Source organism: Amblyomma mixtum, chromosome 2 (genome assembly GCF_055824585.1).
Source record: "Amblyomma mixtum isolate Tamu chromosome 2, ASM5582458v1, whole genome shotgun sequence".
NCBI lineage: Eukaryota > Metazoa > Arthropoda > Arachnida > Ixodida > Ixodidae > Amblyomma > Amblyomma mixtum.
This window is the reverse complement of record NC_143013.1, coordinates 258,021,392-258,035,516: the sequence shown is the minus strand read 5'-3', so window position 1 is coordinate 258,035,516 and position 14,125 is coordinate 258,021,392. Positions and strand designations below refer to the sequence as shown.

The following is a 14,125-nucleotide window of genomic DNA, read 5'->3' as shown; positions in this document are numbered from 1 at the left end:
TTCCTTAGAAGTACGCGGGAGAAATGAGTGTAAGAAAGAAACTGTTTTACATAATGGGATGGCAACTTTGTGGGGATGATCAATGCGGCTAGATAAGTAGTAAGGTCTATGAAATAAATTATTGTGTAGGCTGGAGTGATAATATAACTTGTGAAATAGGGTTAGCCGACAAATTTTTCGTCGCGAGGCCAATGACTGAAGACTAAGGTTAGCTTTCATTTCCGTTATGCGAGCTCCTCGGTTATAATTAGAAAGAATGAAGCGAGGGGAGTTATTTTGAACACGTTCAAGCGAAGTAATTAAGTAGTCAAGGCTAGGATTCCAGACTGCTGGTGAGTATTCTAGCTTCGGACGTATTAATGTTTTATAAAGAACTTATTTCAAAGAAGAAGGCGCGCGAGAAAAATTACGTCGCAGATAACCTAAAGTTTTGTTAGCGTTATTGATTATGTAATCTATGTGAAGCCTCCAAGATAGGTTAGAAGTAATGTGAACGCCTAGGTATTTATAAGAATTGACGATTTCAAGTGGAATGTCATTCAAGTAGAACACGGGAGACGGATTAGCAGAACGGGATACACGCAAGACCTTGCATTTGTTAAAGTTTAGTTCCATTGGCCACTGATTGCACCAATTAACTATAGCCGTAAGGTCGCGCTGTAGGATGTTGATATCGTTATCGCTTTTAATCTCACGAAAAATCACACAGTCATCGACGAATAAATGTAAGTTAGAGGACACATGAGAAGGAAGATCACTGATATAAATTAAGAACAGTAATGGTCCAAGAACGGAACCCTGTGGAACACCAGAAAGTACATTAACAAAGGGTGAGTTGTAACCATTAGCAGCGACAAATTGGGAACGGTTAGTCAGAAAGCATTCAATCCATTTGAACAAGTTATTGTCAATATTTAGGTGACGTAATTTATGAAGAAGCAAGTAATGGCAGACCTTATCAAATGCTTTTGAAAAGTCTAAAAAAATGCAATCAGCGACTGATGACCTGTCAAGTATATGTTGCAAGCTGTTTGTGAAAAAAATTAGTTGAGTGTCACATGAATATGATTTTCGGAAACCATGTTGTACAGAGGAGAAAAATGAATTGCTTTCGAGAAAGTCCACAAGTGTAGTGAATATGATATGCTCGAGCAGTTTGCAACATGTGCTAGTGATAGATATGGGGCGATAATTAGCAGCAGATGTCTTGCTCCCCGATTTGTGAAGTGGAACGACCTTCCCGATTTTCCATTGTTCAGGTAGTGTGCCTGTGTCCACTGACTGTTGAAATATATGTGTTAAAATAACTGAACTATAGACACAAGTATTTTTTAGGAATTTAGCATTAACGAGGTCATATCCTGGACTGGAATGATCTTTCAGAGTACTAATTAGCCGAGCAACACCGGCTGGGTCAACAGTCAGGGGAGGCATCATCGAGTAGTCATGATGATGTACATCAGGAAGGCGGGTGCGGCTGTGGGATGAAAAATTGTTCGCAAAAGTATCGTTAATACAGTAGCACAGATGGTATTTTCAATTGGATCACCACGCGAGTCTATTAAAGCAATAGGATTGCTGGCTGTGGGATTTATAACTCGCCAAATTTTCTAGTATTTGTTTGTAGCATGTCCGGTAAGGTGTTAGATAAGAAATGGTCTTTGGCATTTTTTAGGGCGGTTATGTATGTTTTGGAGGCAGCTTTGTAAGCAGCCCAGCGCGAAGTAGCTGGTGAAATTTTTGCGGTGCGATACAGCCGTTTTTTCTTGTTTGATAACCAGATTGTTACCAGACCCAACGTGTCAGCGCACACAGCGCTCATGCCTAGTCGCGACCATGTACTATCGGCAGGAAACGTAAATATGTACCAGAAACACATTCTCATTAAAGTTTTATTGGAGTATACCTTAATACAGTAGTCTATAAGTGACGAGAGCGGCAAACGCAGTCTATAATGATCAGCGTGCATACCGAGTGTGAGCCATTACTGCGAGGGCACATTTCAAGAAATAAAATTTTAAATTTGATTCCGTGGTCCATTTACCTTTTCTGCCAACAGTAAAATGACAATGACAGCGCGATGCGGGGACGCTATATGCTCCAGCCGCCGAAGAACTCCTGGAAGAGGGATCACAAACGAACAGTGTATTATACATGACAGCATAAAGATAGAGGCTTAATCGTCTTCACTACCATAATTTGTCGCATCCTCAAAAGTATCAATCGCGTCTTTAAGTGGGAGAATAAACGAAGTGATCGATTGTGCCTTAAAGAAATACGTTCCACGAAAACGCGAATAAGTATAAACGGACGGTAAAAAGAATCACTAAAACTAAACTAAATCAAGATGTACAAAAACGCATTGAGTTAAGCAATTATCTGCTGCCTATGTGTGTTGAGGTTGAAAGAATATATCAGCCAAAGAGTACGGTCACGTGTTCGTGTTAAGACCGTCAAGAGCCCCATTTTTGGATCACGTATTTGTTGAAATATTTAACTTCAAATCGATGGTCTTTGCCTCTCTATTAGGCAGACAAAAAATCTGTTGAGTCTTCCTTCGCCAAGACACAACCGGATGCAACAAAAATCTATAAATCCTCGGTGGACATTCGTACTTTGTGACCTCCAACTTTCCGTCCCTTCATCGTCCAAGTGACTATCCAGTTACACTCAAAGCCCAGCTTAACAAAGCGCCGTAGAACGGATATGGTGGACCATATAAGCCACTCTCGTAAACCTCGATAGTGGTTCGGACTTAAATGCTCATGATTGCAGCGACTTAAATGCCTATGACTACAGCAAGACTATGACAAGGAGAGAAGACAATAGCCTTTTCTATCAGCCTTGCACAAAGAGATTTTATTGATTCACCAGAACGTTTATGCGGGAGAAATACTTAACAGCTGCGAAATTTGACAATAATAGAATGAATAAGAAAAGAGAAGCCGCATACGTCTCTATGCAACACTTAAACGCAAGTTCCGAAGTGTTCAAGGTTTTTTGTTCAATCGCTGCTTTTACCGCTTAGAGACCGTCTGAAGTATATGGCAGACCGACAGAGTGGAGGGAAGGCTGGATTGAAATTTAAAGGTGCCTGGCTTGGAAACGACCAGTGAGTTATATTTATTGCGTTTGACTCAATTTTATCTGTCTATTTTTGCACTTTCTTCTTCGAACGAGCCCCTAGTACTTGTAGTTAGCGGTACTTCCCTCTGCTGCTGCTTTAAACAATCTTTGTCTTGTTACATAAAGCGACTTGAATATCCCTAAACCTTTGAGCATCGAGTACTACTGTGACACAGGAGAATGTGTAGTCGATCCGTTCTTGGAGTGAGCACGACGGATATCACTAGCACAAACGCTGATTGCAAGCAAGGTGGTGACCACGTTATATCCCGTCTATTATTACTGGACTATATTGATGACAGCTCGAGCCTCCTTCCACCAAGTGAGCAAAGGTCAATATACAGTACCGCATTCCTACGAAAAGTGTCTGTCATCGTCTACGCGAAACCCGTGCCACTTTTCCTAGAAGCTGAAGGAGTCGCTCGTGAAGTAGTCCTGCAGGCTCCAACGTGAGTTCAAATCAAGTTCTTTATTGAGGGAAAGAGAGTGAGAAAGACAAAACGTATTTAACTCCACCAGGCCAGGCATCTGCTGTTGTCAGTCCTGGCCAATGCGTTCTCACCCTCTTGGACAAGGAGCATCCGCAATGGGCGAAGGTCGCACCGCCGGTGCTTGTCATGAGTGCGTTTTCGGCATTTTGGTGTCTTCGGGATAGTGGGTAAGGTGCTGTTGGAAGTTAGTGGCACTTGATCTACGCTTTTCCCAGTACCTTCACCTTTTCGCCTCCCTCTTTCCCTGGACAGGGACTGTGTAGTCTTCAACAGAATGGAAAGCTGGGCTAGTTGTAGGTTGTTCATGATGAAAATTTGTGGGCGCGAACAAACAAAAGACAGCGAAGAAACCACTTCACAGAAGGCGCTTGTCCTGTGGTTTCTTCTCTGTCTTTTGTTTGTTCGCGCCCACAAATTTTCATCATGAACTGTGTAATCTTCGTCTTTAGACTATATCAGACAAAGGGCATTCGCTATACCGCCACGAGGCAGTCCTCTATAGATGCTAGCCATTTAATGCTTATCTCCCCCCTGTGGTGTGCATGCGCAGCAGCCAACGGCGAGCCACCCAAGGAGCCCAAGGGAGGCGACAAGCGTGAGTACGTGCGTCGGCGCAGCAGCGTCCAGCAGCTGGCGCACGCGGCGTGGCGGGAGGCGGCCGGCATCTCGGCCGCCCTGGCTACGGGGCTCTCCATCAGTGTCGGAGGACTGCTCATCGGACTCGTCGAGGTGCGTTGGCTCACTGCGGTGCCCAGTTAACTTTAGACTTAGTGATAATTTATCTTCCAGGTAAAAATGGTTACACTAATTTCCCATTCATCTACATTATCATCATCATCAGCCCGACTACGCCCACTGCAGGGCAAAGGCCTCTCCCATGTCCCTCCAATTAACCCTCTCCTTCGCAGGGCTGCGGCCACCGTATTCCCGCAAATTTCTTAATCTCATCCGCCCATCTAACTTTCTGCCGCCCCCTGCTACGCTTGCCTTCTCTTGGAATCCACTCCGTTACCCTTAAGGACCAGCGGTTATCTTGCCCACTTCTTCCTCTTGGTTTCAACTAGGACGTTACAAATTTAAAAAAAAAATGGCAGTGGCTTAACTCAACTTAGGCCAGGATATACGTAGCGAAAGCAGTTTCGTCTATTGACATTTTGGTAGTGACCGACACGCCGTCGTTGTCGTTCAGCAGCTTGGCGGCGTCTCTTCGCGAGACGTTCCTCTCGTTCTTCGGAAGATCTCGGTCGCCCGCTTAGCCTTTCTCGCCTCGTTTTCACGCTGTCGGCCGGCCTTGTACCATGCGACGACTTCTGGATCGGAAGACTCAGTTTCACGCAGCCTGTACTGCTGCCGTGACGAGCACGGCCGCTCTCCTTCTTCCATGGTGCGCGTCTGAGGTAGGGTCCCTAGAAATACTTGCAAGTATTTCTAGGGACCCTATCTGAGGAGCGAGCGCATCGCTTCCGGCTGATATCCCAGCGGCGCGGCGCGACTCTACGCATGCGTAGTGAGGCGCATAGCGAAGTGATCGGAACTCGGCGGAGCGACGGCGCGCGGCGCACACCTGTGGCTCCAGGGCAACAAGGCAACTGGTTGCCATGGTAACGGCGCATGCGCAGTAGTGGCCTTTGCCAGGCTCCGCGAAATGCGGTTCTGCTGGACTAGTGTAGCTTTCGCTACAAAATTCAGACGATTTAGCATGGCTAAGCGCGGAATATCGTGCAGTGGCACTTGGTTGTTTTTACGGTGAAGGTTAAGCCAAGGTCATGTCAGGATATTTCAGAACAAAAGACATGCCACTCTCAAGGGCAAAGTTCAGGTCATGGGTTCTGTCACGGTCAAAGGTCAAGTCATGGTATGTCATGACATGTTATAACCGTGATGACAAGGTATGACTTGCACATTCTCGATTATACATTCATAGATCCCTGGGAGTCTTCATACCACTCTTGGCGCAATGGTGCAGCGGTTAAGCGATGCGTCACTGCCCTGCGATGGCAGGTGCTGCCACCGGCGGGGCTTGTGCGACGCAGGTTGCTCTTCCCGAGCAACCACTCGCGACCAATCATTAACTGCCACCTGCAATAGTGGTCCAGCAACGCATGGTGTTCCCTGGCATCATGAATCCGCCCCTTACCCCGAGCTGGGAGCTTGTGGCTAATAAGTTTCCGACTACTACTACTACTACTACTACTACTACTACTACTACTACTACTACTACTACTACTACTACTACTACTACTACTAAAAAAGGCACATGGTGCCCGTGCGTGCAGGTGATCCCTCCGGTGGCGGTGTCCGGGTTGCGGTGCGTCTGCTCGGTGCTCTACCTGCTGCCGGTGATCGCCCTGTGGCGGCCCCAGCTCCTCGCAGACAAAGGCCACCGCCTGGGCCTGGCCGCCGTCTCCGTGGTGTTGGCGTTGCGAGCGCTTACCTTCACGCTGGGCAGCTCCGCACTTCCCCTGGCCGAGTTCTCGCTGCTCATCAACACTATGCCCGTGTTCGCCGCCATCTTTGGTGAGTACGCTGCGTCAACTTCGCTCTCATGTATTTGCCTCGGTTTTCGCTTCTGCATGCTGGGACCGCGAACTGAGAATTACGGTGTAGACTACATAAAGTATCATCAGCGTCAAATGAAACTTGATCAGGATGGAAAAAACGGGAACACATGAACAGAAAAACATTAAGTGTTGCAAAGCAAACACAGACTAGGTTCATTAGCACTTTACGTAACGGCCTCCACGCCATCGAAATAAAAATCAAACGTACTGGTATCCATTCTTCTTCATCTAAAGTCTTTTTGTTTTGCTGTTTCCATTTCTATTGTCTTGTTCGCGTTTTATTTCACGTTGGCTGTACGCGCAAATTTCAGCATTCTTGAAAATTCTGGTTAATTTGAAACCGAATGACTTTATGTGAAGCAGCAATTGAGAAATTAAACTTATTTTAATTCTTAGCTACTTGCTGGCGATTTTGTAGTGGCGATTACACTCTTAGCAACTACGTCGCCGTGCAACCCTTCACAAGAGATCGGTCACACATGAAAAAGAAGAAAAAAAACACACCCTGCGAGCGCCCTCTTTATTACATGGCACTGCCTCACCGCTGTCAAATCGCGCACCACGCTTACCTAACCATGCTGCTGTCAAAGCTGCCAATTGTCTAAAGCTGCTATCTCTTTGGGACTCTCGGTCAGCATGATGGACTTGGACCTTCGAGTTTGCTATGCTCGAATGTCGGATGATCAGCACTCACAATGGAGACTGAGCAGCGCGCTTATGCTACAAACCGTTAGGAAGGTTTGTCCTTCTTCTGCTGACGTCAGAACTCCCTATCTTAGTCGTCACAGTGAAAACGACTACTTGAAAATAACAGTACGATAACCCGACGAGCGCCTATCCAATATTATCACTCTGTGTACTGATTCGTGTATCGTCTGCAGTATAGATCTCGCGCAGCTGCGCAAGCCTGCACTTACAACACAAGCGGTCGTATACTGTTGCTATCGTGAAGAACATACGCTGCAAGCAGAAAAGAGTAAAAAGGGAGTAAAAAATGGAGTAAGCTGTATAGGCAGGTGTATTCGTGTTTAGAGTGCATTGATCAGCTTCCGGCGCAGCTTATTTTCGAAATGGATCTTAAAGCGGTTACTTTACTGTTAGTATACTTTCAATTCCGAAACTATACACGTTAAGCGGATGGCGCTCATAAGCAAGCATCCTATAGTGTTACTTCATGCAAAAAGTCCTGCTAAGACGACTGCGCTTTTCCGAAAACCTGACAGGTGATTGAAGCACCGACCGTAAAATTTTTTTTTCTTACATGAGGCAACTCATGCTGTGCTAGGATCGCCAAATAAAACAATAACCGAAGATTTATTAACTCAAAAGACGTTTGGGTACTGCCAATTCAATTTATAGTTGAGAAAAGAGACAATTTTGGATGGTTCCGGGACATCTCATTCAAGTCCTCCGTGGTTCCAATACTAACATTCGTTTAACTAACTGTCCACTAGGCAGGGGGGGGGGGGGGGGGGGAATGACGCGAACAAATATTCACCCGCCGCGGTGGCTCAGTGGTAAGGCGCTCGTCTACCGAGCCGTAGTACCCGGGTTCCAACCCGACCGCTGCGGCCGTATTTCGATGGAGGCGAGACGCAAAAGGCGCCAGTGAAGTTCGCGGTGCCGTGTTTTGTTTGCTGCATCCGGTCGCTTTATGGGAATGCCCATTACGTTCTTTTTCTTGGGCCCTCCGCACAACCACACAGGAAGGGGTCAGTCAACCCGGCGGGAAAAGAGGGGGCGCCGAATGGCGGGGGATTACAGGAGACTTCAAACTCCCCTTATGGACGGAGTCGTTAGGCGGCATCCTGTGTGCACGTGTGTACGGCGAGGCTGACCCGCGTCACAGTGCGTGGCTCTTTGTACCATGTCTGCAGCGGCATGCTTTGACCTATTGTCACGCTAGCTGCAGGCATGAGGAGCGACGACGAGAAACAGATGAGTTGAAATGGCGTTCCTCGAACTTGGCGGCAACCGGACCTTGGGAAAGCGAGTGTTCGCGAAGCTCGCAGCGGGAAAGCATAATTATCCGAAATCGTGATGGTGGAAAGTGTGCATATGTGTACAGTGTCGCGATGAGTTAGCTTCTTTCCCCAATCATTCATTGGTTGTGTTATTCTTTCCCCAACTGCTGATTTGTGGTATTTTCCTTTCCCCAATAAGTTATTGGGTGGATGTTTGTATAGTACTTGATTGGTTATTCTCCCACCGAGGGCGGGGACATTGGTTTTAAAACCAGCTGCTTCGGCAGGACCGAGGGCTGGTTTCGTCACGTAGAAGTACGAGCCAGTCACGTGTAAATATGTTTTCTCCTTGCTTGTATCCTCCTTTGTGCTTTTAATTGTTATAAAAAGTTAACCTCTCCTAAAGTGTCCTCTTGCAATGTGATTGAGCAAAACGAATCTGCAAGACGTCAAGAATCCTACAACAATCTTCATTAACTAAATTTCCCTCTACGAGATCAAGAGGGGAATCCAACTGGCGCAGTCGCGACTGGATTTGCTACGTCTTCCTGCTCGAGGTATCTGACGGAGGGGCGGAGGATCAAGTCGGTGGACCAGCTGCAGAGCGGTACGTCCTAAAGGAGGAACGTCAGCGTCATAGAGCGACGTTGAAAGCTTCATGAGACTGCTGGTCATTGTCAACGGGACGTAGGAGGCTCAAGTCGGCGAGGAGCTGAAGGAGCCAGGCGACCGACGTGTCGTAGAGGTGCCTAGTCCGTGAGCTGCGGAAGGAACCAGGCGTCCCCGTTGAGGTTCAAGAGAAGAACCAGGAGACCAGCAAGTCAAACGAGGCAGGACAAGTCAGCGAGCTGCTGTGAGAGCCGGGGCTCAACTCAACTCATCCGCATCAAGGAGCCCGCTGTCGTCACTCAGGGCGACGTGACTACCGTGGCAGAGGAAAGCAACCTGCGAGGTAGGAGACCTTTCTGCTTCCTCCGAATTCACCATGTCGGTGTAGTGTTTTCGTGCTATAGATGATAGCACGGAAAAGGGAGATGGCTGCCGTGCGGTACGATCGGGAGGGCATGATGCGATGTTTGGAGACTGAGCAGAAGGCAGAACAACTGCTTGAAATTGGCAAGTTGAAACTCGAAATTGAACGAGAAAAGATAAAACTTGCACAGATGCAATCTAAATTCAACCAGGGAACGAAATCTGATAGAGGGATGTTATTGGCAGCAGTTCAATGTTTTGACTGCATGGAATTTGGGCATCTAATGATTGACTGTCCGAAATCGAAGCGAGAACAACATGTTCCCGTATTGAGAATGACCAGTGGGCCAATGGCTATAGGTGTGAAAGCTGCAGCGTTTAGGCAGCAGGGCCCAACCGTGTGTACCGTGCCAGGAGAGATGGCTGAGGGCATAGGGGCGTTAGTCACGCCTTTGAAGCGCTGCTTGTCAGAGCAAGCTGAGATAGAGGAGACCCAGGAGGCACATGAGTGTTTTGTTTGCGAACAGGAGTTCAGAATTGAGCCAGAACAGGTTGGCGCGAACTCTGGGGCAGCTGTAACGATATGCGAAGAGGTAGAGCCGGCGCGAATAGCGGGAACACTCTTCGCAGGCAAGTGTAAGCTAGCTGCCAAAGATGAGGTGGGTAGCCAGCCGGAGCGGGCGCTCTGCGCAGTGACCGCAGATACTATAGCTGAAGGTGTAGGGAAGTTGGCAACACCTGAGACACACTCGCTGCGAGAGCAGCCAGACAGGGAGCAGCTATATGTAGCCAATGAGAGCGCATATTTTGAAGATTTCAAAACTGCGCGTGAGTCTCTTCAAGACAAACCTGAGGCTCCGGTGGAGCTTGAGGCAGATCCGAAAGCTGCCAATGTTATTGCAGATGATCATAGGCTAACCAGGAAAGATGAGCCTGCATTTGATGCCGAGGATAAGAGAAATGCGCATTTGATCGCTGTAACGCTGTTCGAAGCAGGTAGGGAACTGGAGGACTTGGGTAATGCGCCCATTCCTGTAGGTTTCAATATGGCGCAACATACATCATTACCAGAAGTGCGGAAGCAAGCTGGTGAAGGTAGTTGTCAGAAAAGAAGGCGTGACAGCACGATTTTCTTTGAAGCGAACGTCGGTGGGCACCTGTACGAAGAGCTAGCGCTGCATGAGTCTCAATGCAAAACTGCATGTGAAGTAGCCGATGAGAGGCCTGAGCATACTGTAAAATTCAAAGAAGTGGAGAATGCAGACGCGAGGGCAGTAGCAATCTTCGTGGCCCGCGAGGAGCAGGTGTGCTCTATTGATCCGACGGCGGCGGCAGCCTTTAGAACCGGTGTTTTCCCGGATAATTCGGAAGTTGGGTCCAGTCTTCTGGGCAAGGCTCAAAAGAAACAAGTGTTGTTTCGAGATGTAGGTGGCTAGAATTTATTTCTGCCAGTTTGGGGCACCGATCTGACATGGTGAATTCTGGAATGTGCAGATTGGTTTCCGGCCTTGTGTGTGCGGGTTGAAATATCCGCTGTGTGCGCGCATGTGTGCGTGCTGGTGTACTGACCGGACAGCCGGCGCATGTGTGCGTGTTGGTGGACTGACCGGACAGCCGACGTACGTGTGTGTGCGTGCGTATGTACTTTTGTTGTTGGACACCGTGGCTGAACTTTAATGTCCCACTGACAACAAGTGTCTGTGTGACATTCTTGGTTGGGAGGAGTGAAGTTCGCGGTGCCGTGTTTTGTTTGCTGCATCCGGTCGCTTTATGGGAATGCCCATTACGTTCTTTTTCTTGGGCCCTCCGCACAACCACACAGGAAGGGGTCAGTCAACCCGGCGGGAAAAGAGGGGGGCCGAATGGCGGGGGATTACAGGAGACTTCAAACTCCCCTTATGGACGGAGTCGTTAGGCGGCATCCTGTGTGCACGTGTGTACGGCGAGGCTGACCCGCGTCACAGTGCGTGGCTCTTTGTACCATGTCTGCAGCGGCATGCTTTGACCTATTGTCACGCTAGCTGCAGGCATGAGGAGCGACGACGAGAAACAGATGAGTTGAAATGGCGTTCCTCGAACTTGGCGGCAACCGGACCTTGGGAAAGCGAGTGTTCGCGAAGCTCGCAGCGGGAAAGCATAATTATCCGAAATCGTGATGGTGGAAAGTGTGCATATGTGTACAGTGTCGCGATGAGTTAGCTTCTTTCCCCAATCATTCATTGGTTGTGTTATTCTTTCCCCAACTGCTGATTTGTGGTATTTTCCTTTCCCCAATAAGTTATTGGGTGGATGTTTGTATAGTACTTGATTGGTTATTCTCCCACCGAGGGCGGGGACATTGGTTTTAAAACCAGCTGCTTCGGCAGGACCGAGGGCTGGTTTCGTCACGTAGAAGTACGAGCCAGTCACGTGTAAATATGTTTTCTCCTTGCTTGTATCCTCCTTTGTGCTTTTAATTGTTATAAAAAGTTAACCTCTCCTAAAGTGTCCTCTTGCAATGTGATTGAGCAAAACGAATCTGCAAGACGTCAAGAATCCTACAACAATCTTCATTAACTAAATTTCCCTCTACGAGATCAAGAGGGGAATCCAACTGCGCCCGTGTGCTGTGCGATGTCAGTGCACGTTAAAGATAACCAGGTGGTTGAAATTATTCCGGAGAGCTCCACTACGGCACCTCTATCTCTCTTCCTTCTTTCACTCCTACCTTCCTCCCTTCCCTTACGGCGCGGTTCAGGTGTCGATCGATATATTCGTTGAGCGTGCGTGCGCGCGTGCGCACTCGCGCTCTTTCTTGTTAGAGGTTACAATTAAGGCTTCTTGCTTCCTGGGAATATTCAAGACAGGAGAGGAAGTAGGAAGCAAGCAAAATAATTCCTTTATAATAAAGGCATTATTCTCCCCTATTTTGACCATTACCAGTAACGCGATCAAAGTTCTGGCTTATTTTCGTCACTGAAGCAATAATGCATTTCGCATCCACCTAATCGCGGCCATACCACTAAGAGGCAAAGAAATCCATCTTTTTCAACGCCATGACAGTAAAAGTCGTCGTACGTGCGCTCTAAACAGAAAAGAGTAAAAAGGGAGTAATCAGTGAAAGGGAGTAATCGGTCTTCTACCGCACTCTTCTTTATAAAAAAGAGTGCGGTAGAGGACAGCTTACTCTGGTTTTACTCCCATAAAGGCGTATTCTTGTTTAGATAGCTTGCGGGCACCGAGTCCGGGGGTGAGAAGAAAATGAATATTCTCGCTGCCTGTAGCCCTATACTTCGTCTCACAAGATGTTTGCAGCACTACGGAAGGTAGAGCTCTCTCGTCCAATCAGGGCTGCAGAAACGCAGAAAATAGTCCCTCGAATGTTTGAGGAGTGTATGACTATTAATCAAAATAAGCATTGCAACTAAAAACATGATTTGGGCAGGTATATTTAAATGGTAGGGAGTGTTTCAATCACTGGTTAAATTACCACACAAAGCCCGTACGGACATTTCTCTGCGGAGGCCTGCTGCGAGGTAGTGATGCGTCGCCACTTTCCAACATGGCGTCGGTCGAGTCTGTTGTGTCTCCTGTGTGCTCTACACCGACAGTGCGCTGTTTCCCCAAGCAGGCGAAGCAGGTGGCTTTAAATGTTCTTGAAGCGCTTCGCGTCGAGTGCGGGGGCAGTTGGAGTACAAATGCGCTCATCAATAGGACGGCAAAACTCACGCAGGTGAGCGAGCGAACGCTTTACAAGTGGACAACGGAGACGTTGAACGCGGGCCGAGTGTTGTCACCGAAGAAGCGTTCTGGCGGAAGAGGCCGCGAGCGGACGAAGAAGCTGGACGATTTTGACCTGAGCGTGTTGCGAAGGGTGGTACACACCTTTTTCCAGAGAGGGGAAATTCCAACTATCGCGAAGGTGGTGTCGCATTTCGAAGAGGACATAACGCTACCGACCGTGTCCGCAGCGACAATGCAGAGGATGTTGAAGAAACTTGGCTTCCGATACAAGAAGCGCTCTCGGAATGCGATGTTAATCGAAGCGACGCACATTGTGTAGTGTTGCCGCCGGTACCTGCGCCAGATAGCGGAGCTGCGACGCCAGGGTAGGCCTATTTTCTTCACCGACGAAACGTGGGTGCTGAATTCAGTTGTTATGAGGACGATGAGATGATCGAGCCCGTTTAACGTGCGTTGCCTCTCGCGCAGCACATGGGCTTGTTTTGCATTTCGCCACCATCGACACTCGGCTGCCTCGGCACGCTGGAGTAAATAAATTTATATGCACATGACACGATTACTGAAATTTACTGCGACGCGACAACAGAGGAACTGATGAGAACAGGTTGCGACAAAAAAAAAAAAACAGTGGGGCTAGTCCCTTTGGAACGGGCGTCCGCCTGTCCAAAAACAAACCAAAAAAGAATAAAAAGACATCACGCGCCACCTGCTAGAGGTAGAAAGAAGCCACCTGGACATCAGGTGGATCGAGCCACAGGCGCGTAGGAACACACTAATGTAGTGCGCGCCATCCTGATTGGACGCGAGAGCTGTACCTTTCGTAGTGCTGCAAACATCTTGTGAGACGGAGTATAGGACTACATGTAGGATTTAATGGCATACATTCTCCGCTTGCCTGCGCGTACTATCAGCGGGATTTGCATTATCTGTCAACGGTTCCAGAGACACAATGTTTATCATGCTCGAGGCCGTGCAAGTATCTTGTATCCCCAACGCTCCAAATCGCTGGAGGGTGATAATAACTGTCGTCCTCATTCTTTCAGAGCGTTGGAGTGTCATTGGGTGCCGTAAGCGCCTCCGCTATACGACTCAGCAACTACACCGGCGGCCTAGAAACTTCTGAACAAAACTGTGCCTTATTTTTTTTTAAAGTGCTGCTCATCATGGCTGCGCACTCTTTAAGCCAGAGTGGACTAAAATCGCCGCAGTCCTCTTTGGGGTCTAACTGCGTTGTCGCAATCATCACTCTCTCATCCAAACAATGCAGCAAAGAGGCATCAGCCGTAAC

General features: G+C 48.0%; 1 protein-coding gene across 3 annotated transcripts in view; it reads left to right on the top strand.

Moving 5' to 3' along the window:
- The window catches only part of LOC149363673 (solute carrier family 35 member G1-like), a 66,898-nt gene that overhangs the window by 49,405 nt on the left and 3,368 nt on the right, over nt 1–14,125 (top strand). For 2 of the 3 annotated variants that reach the window (XM_089573645.1, XM_089573644.1), the window contains 2 exons: nt 4,168–4,346; nt 5,894–6,134. In XM_089573645.1, the coding sequence (XP_089429771.1) occupies nt 4,168–4,346; nt 5,894–6,134 (420 nt within the window). The remainder of the gene's footprint in view (nt 1–4,167; nt 4,347–5,893; nt 6,135–14,125) is intronic. The other variant, XM_089573646.1, reaches the window with a different exon arrangement.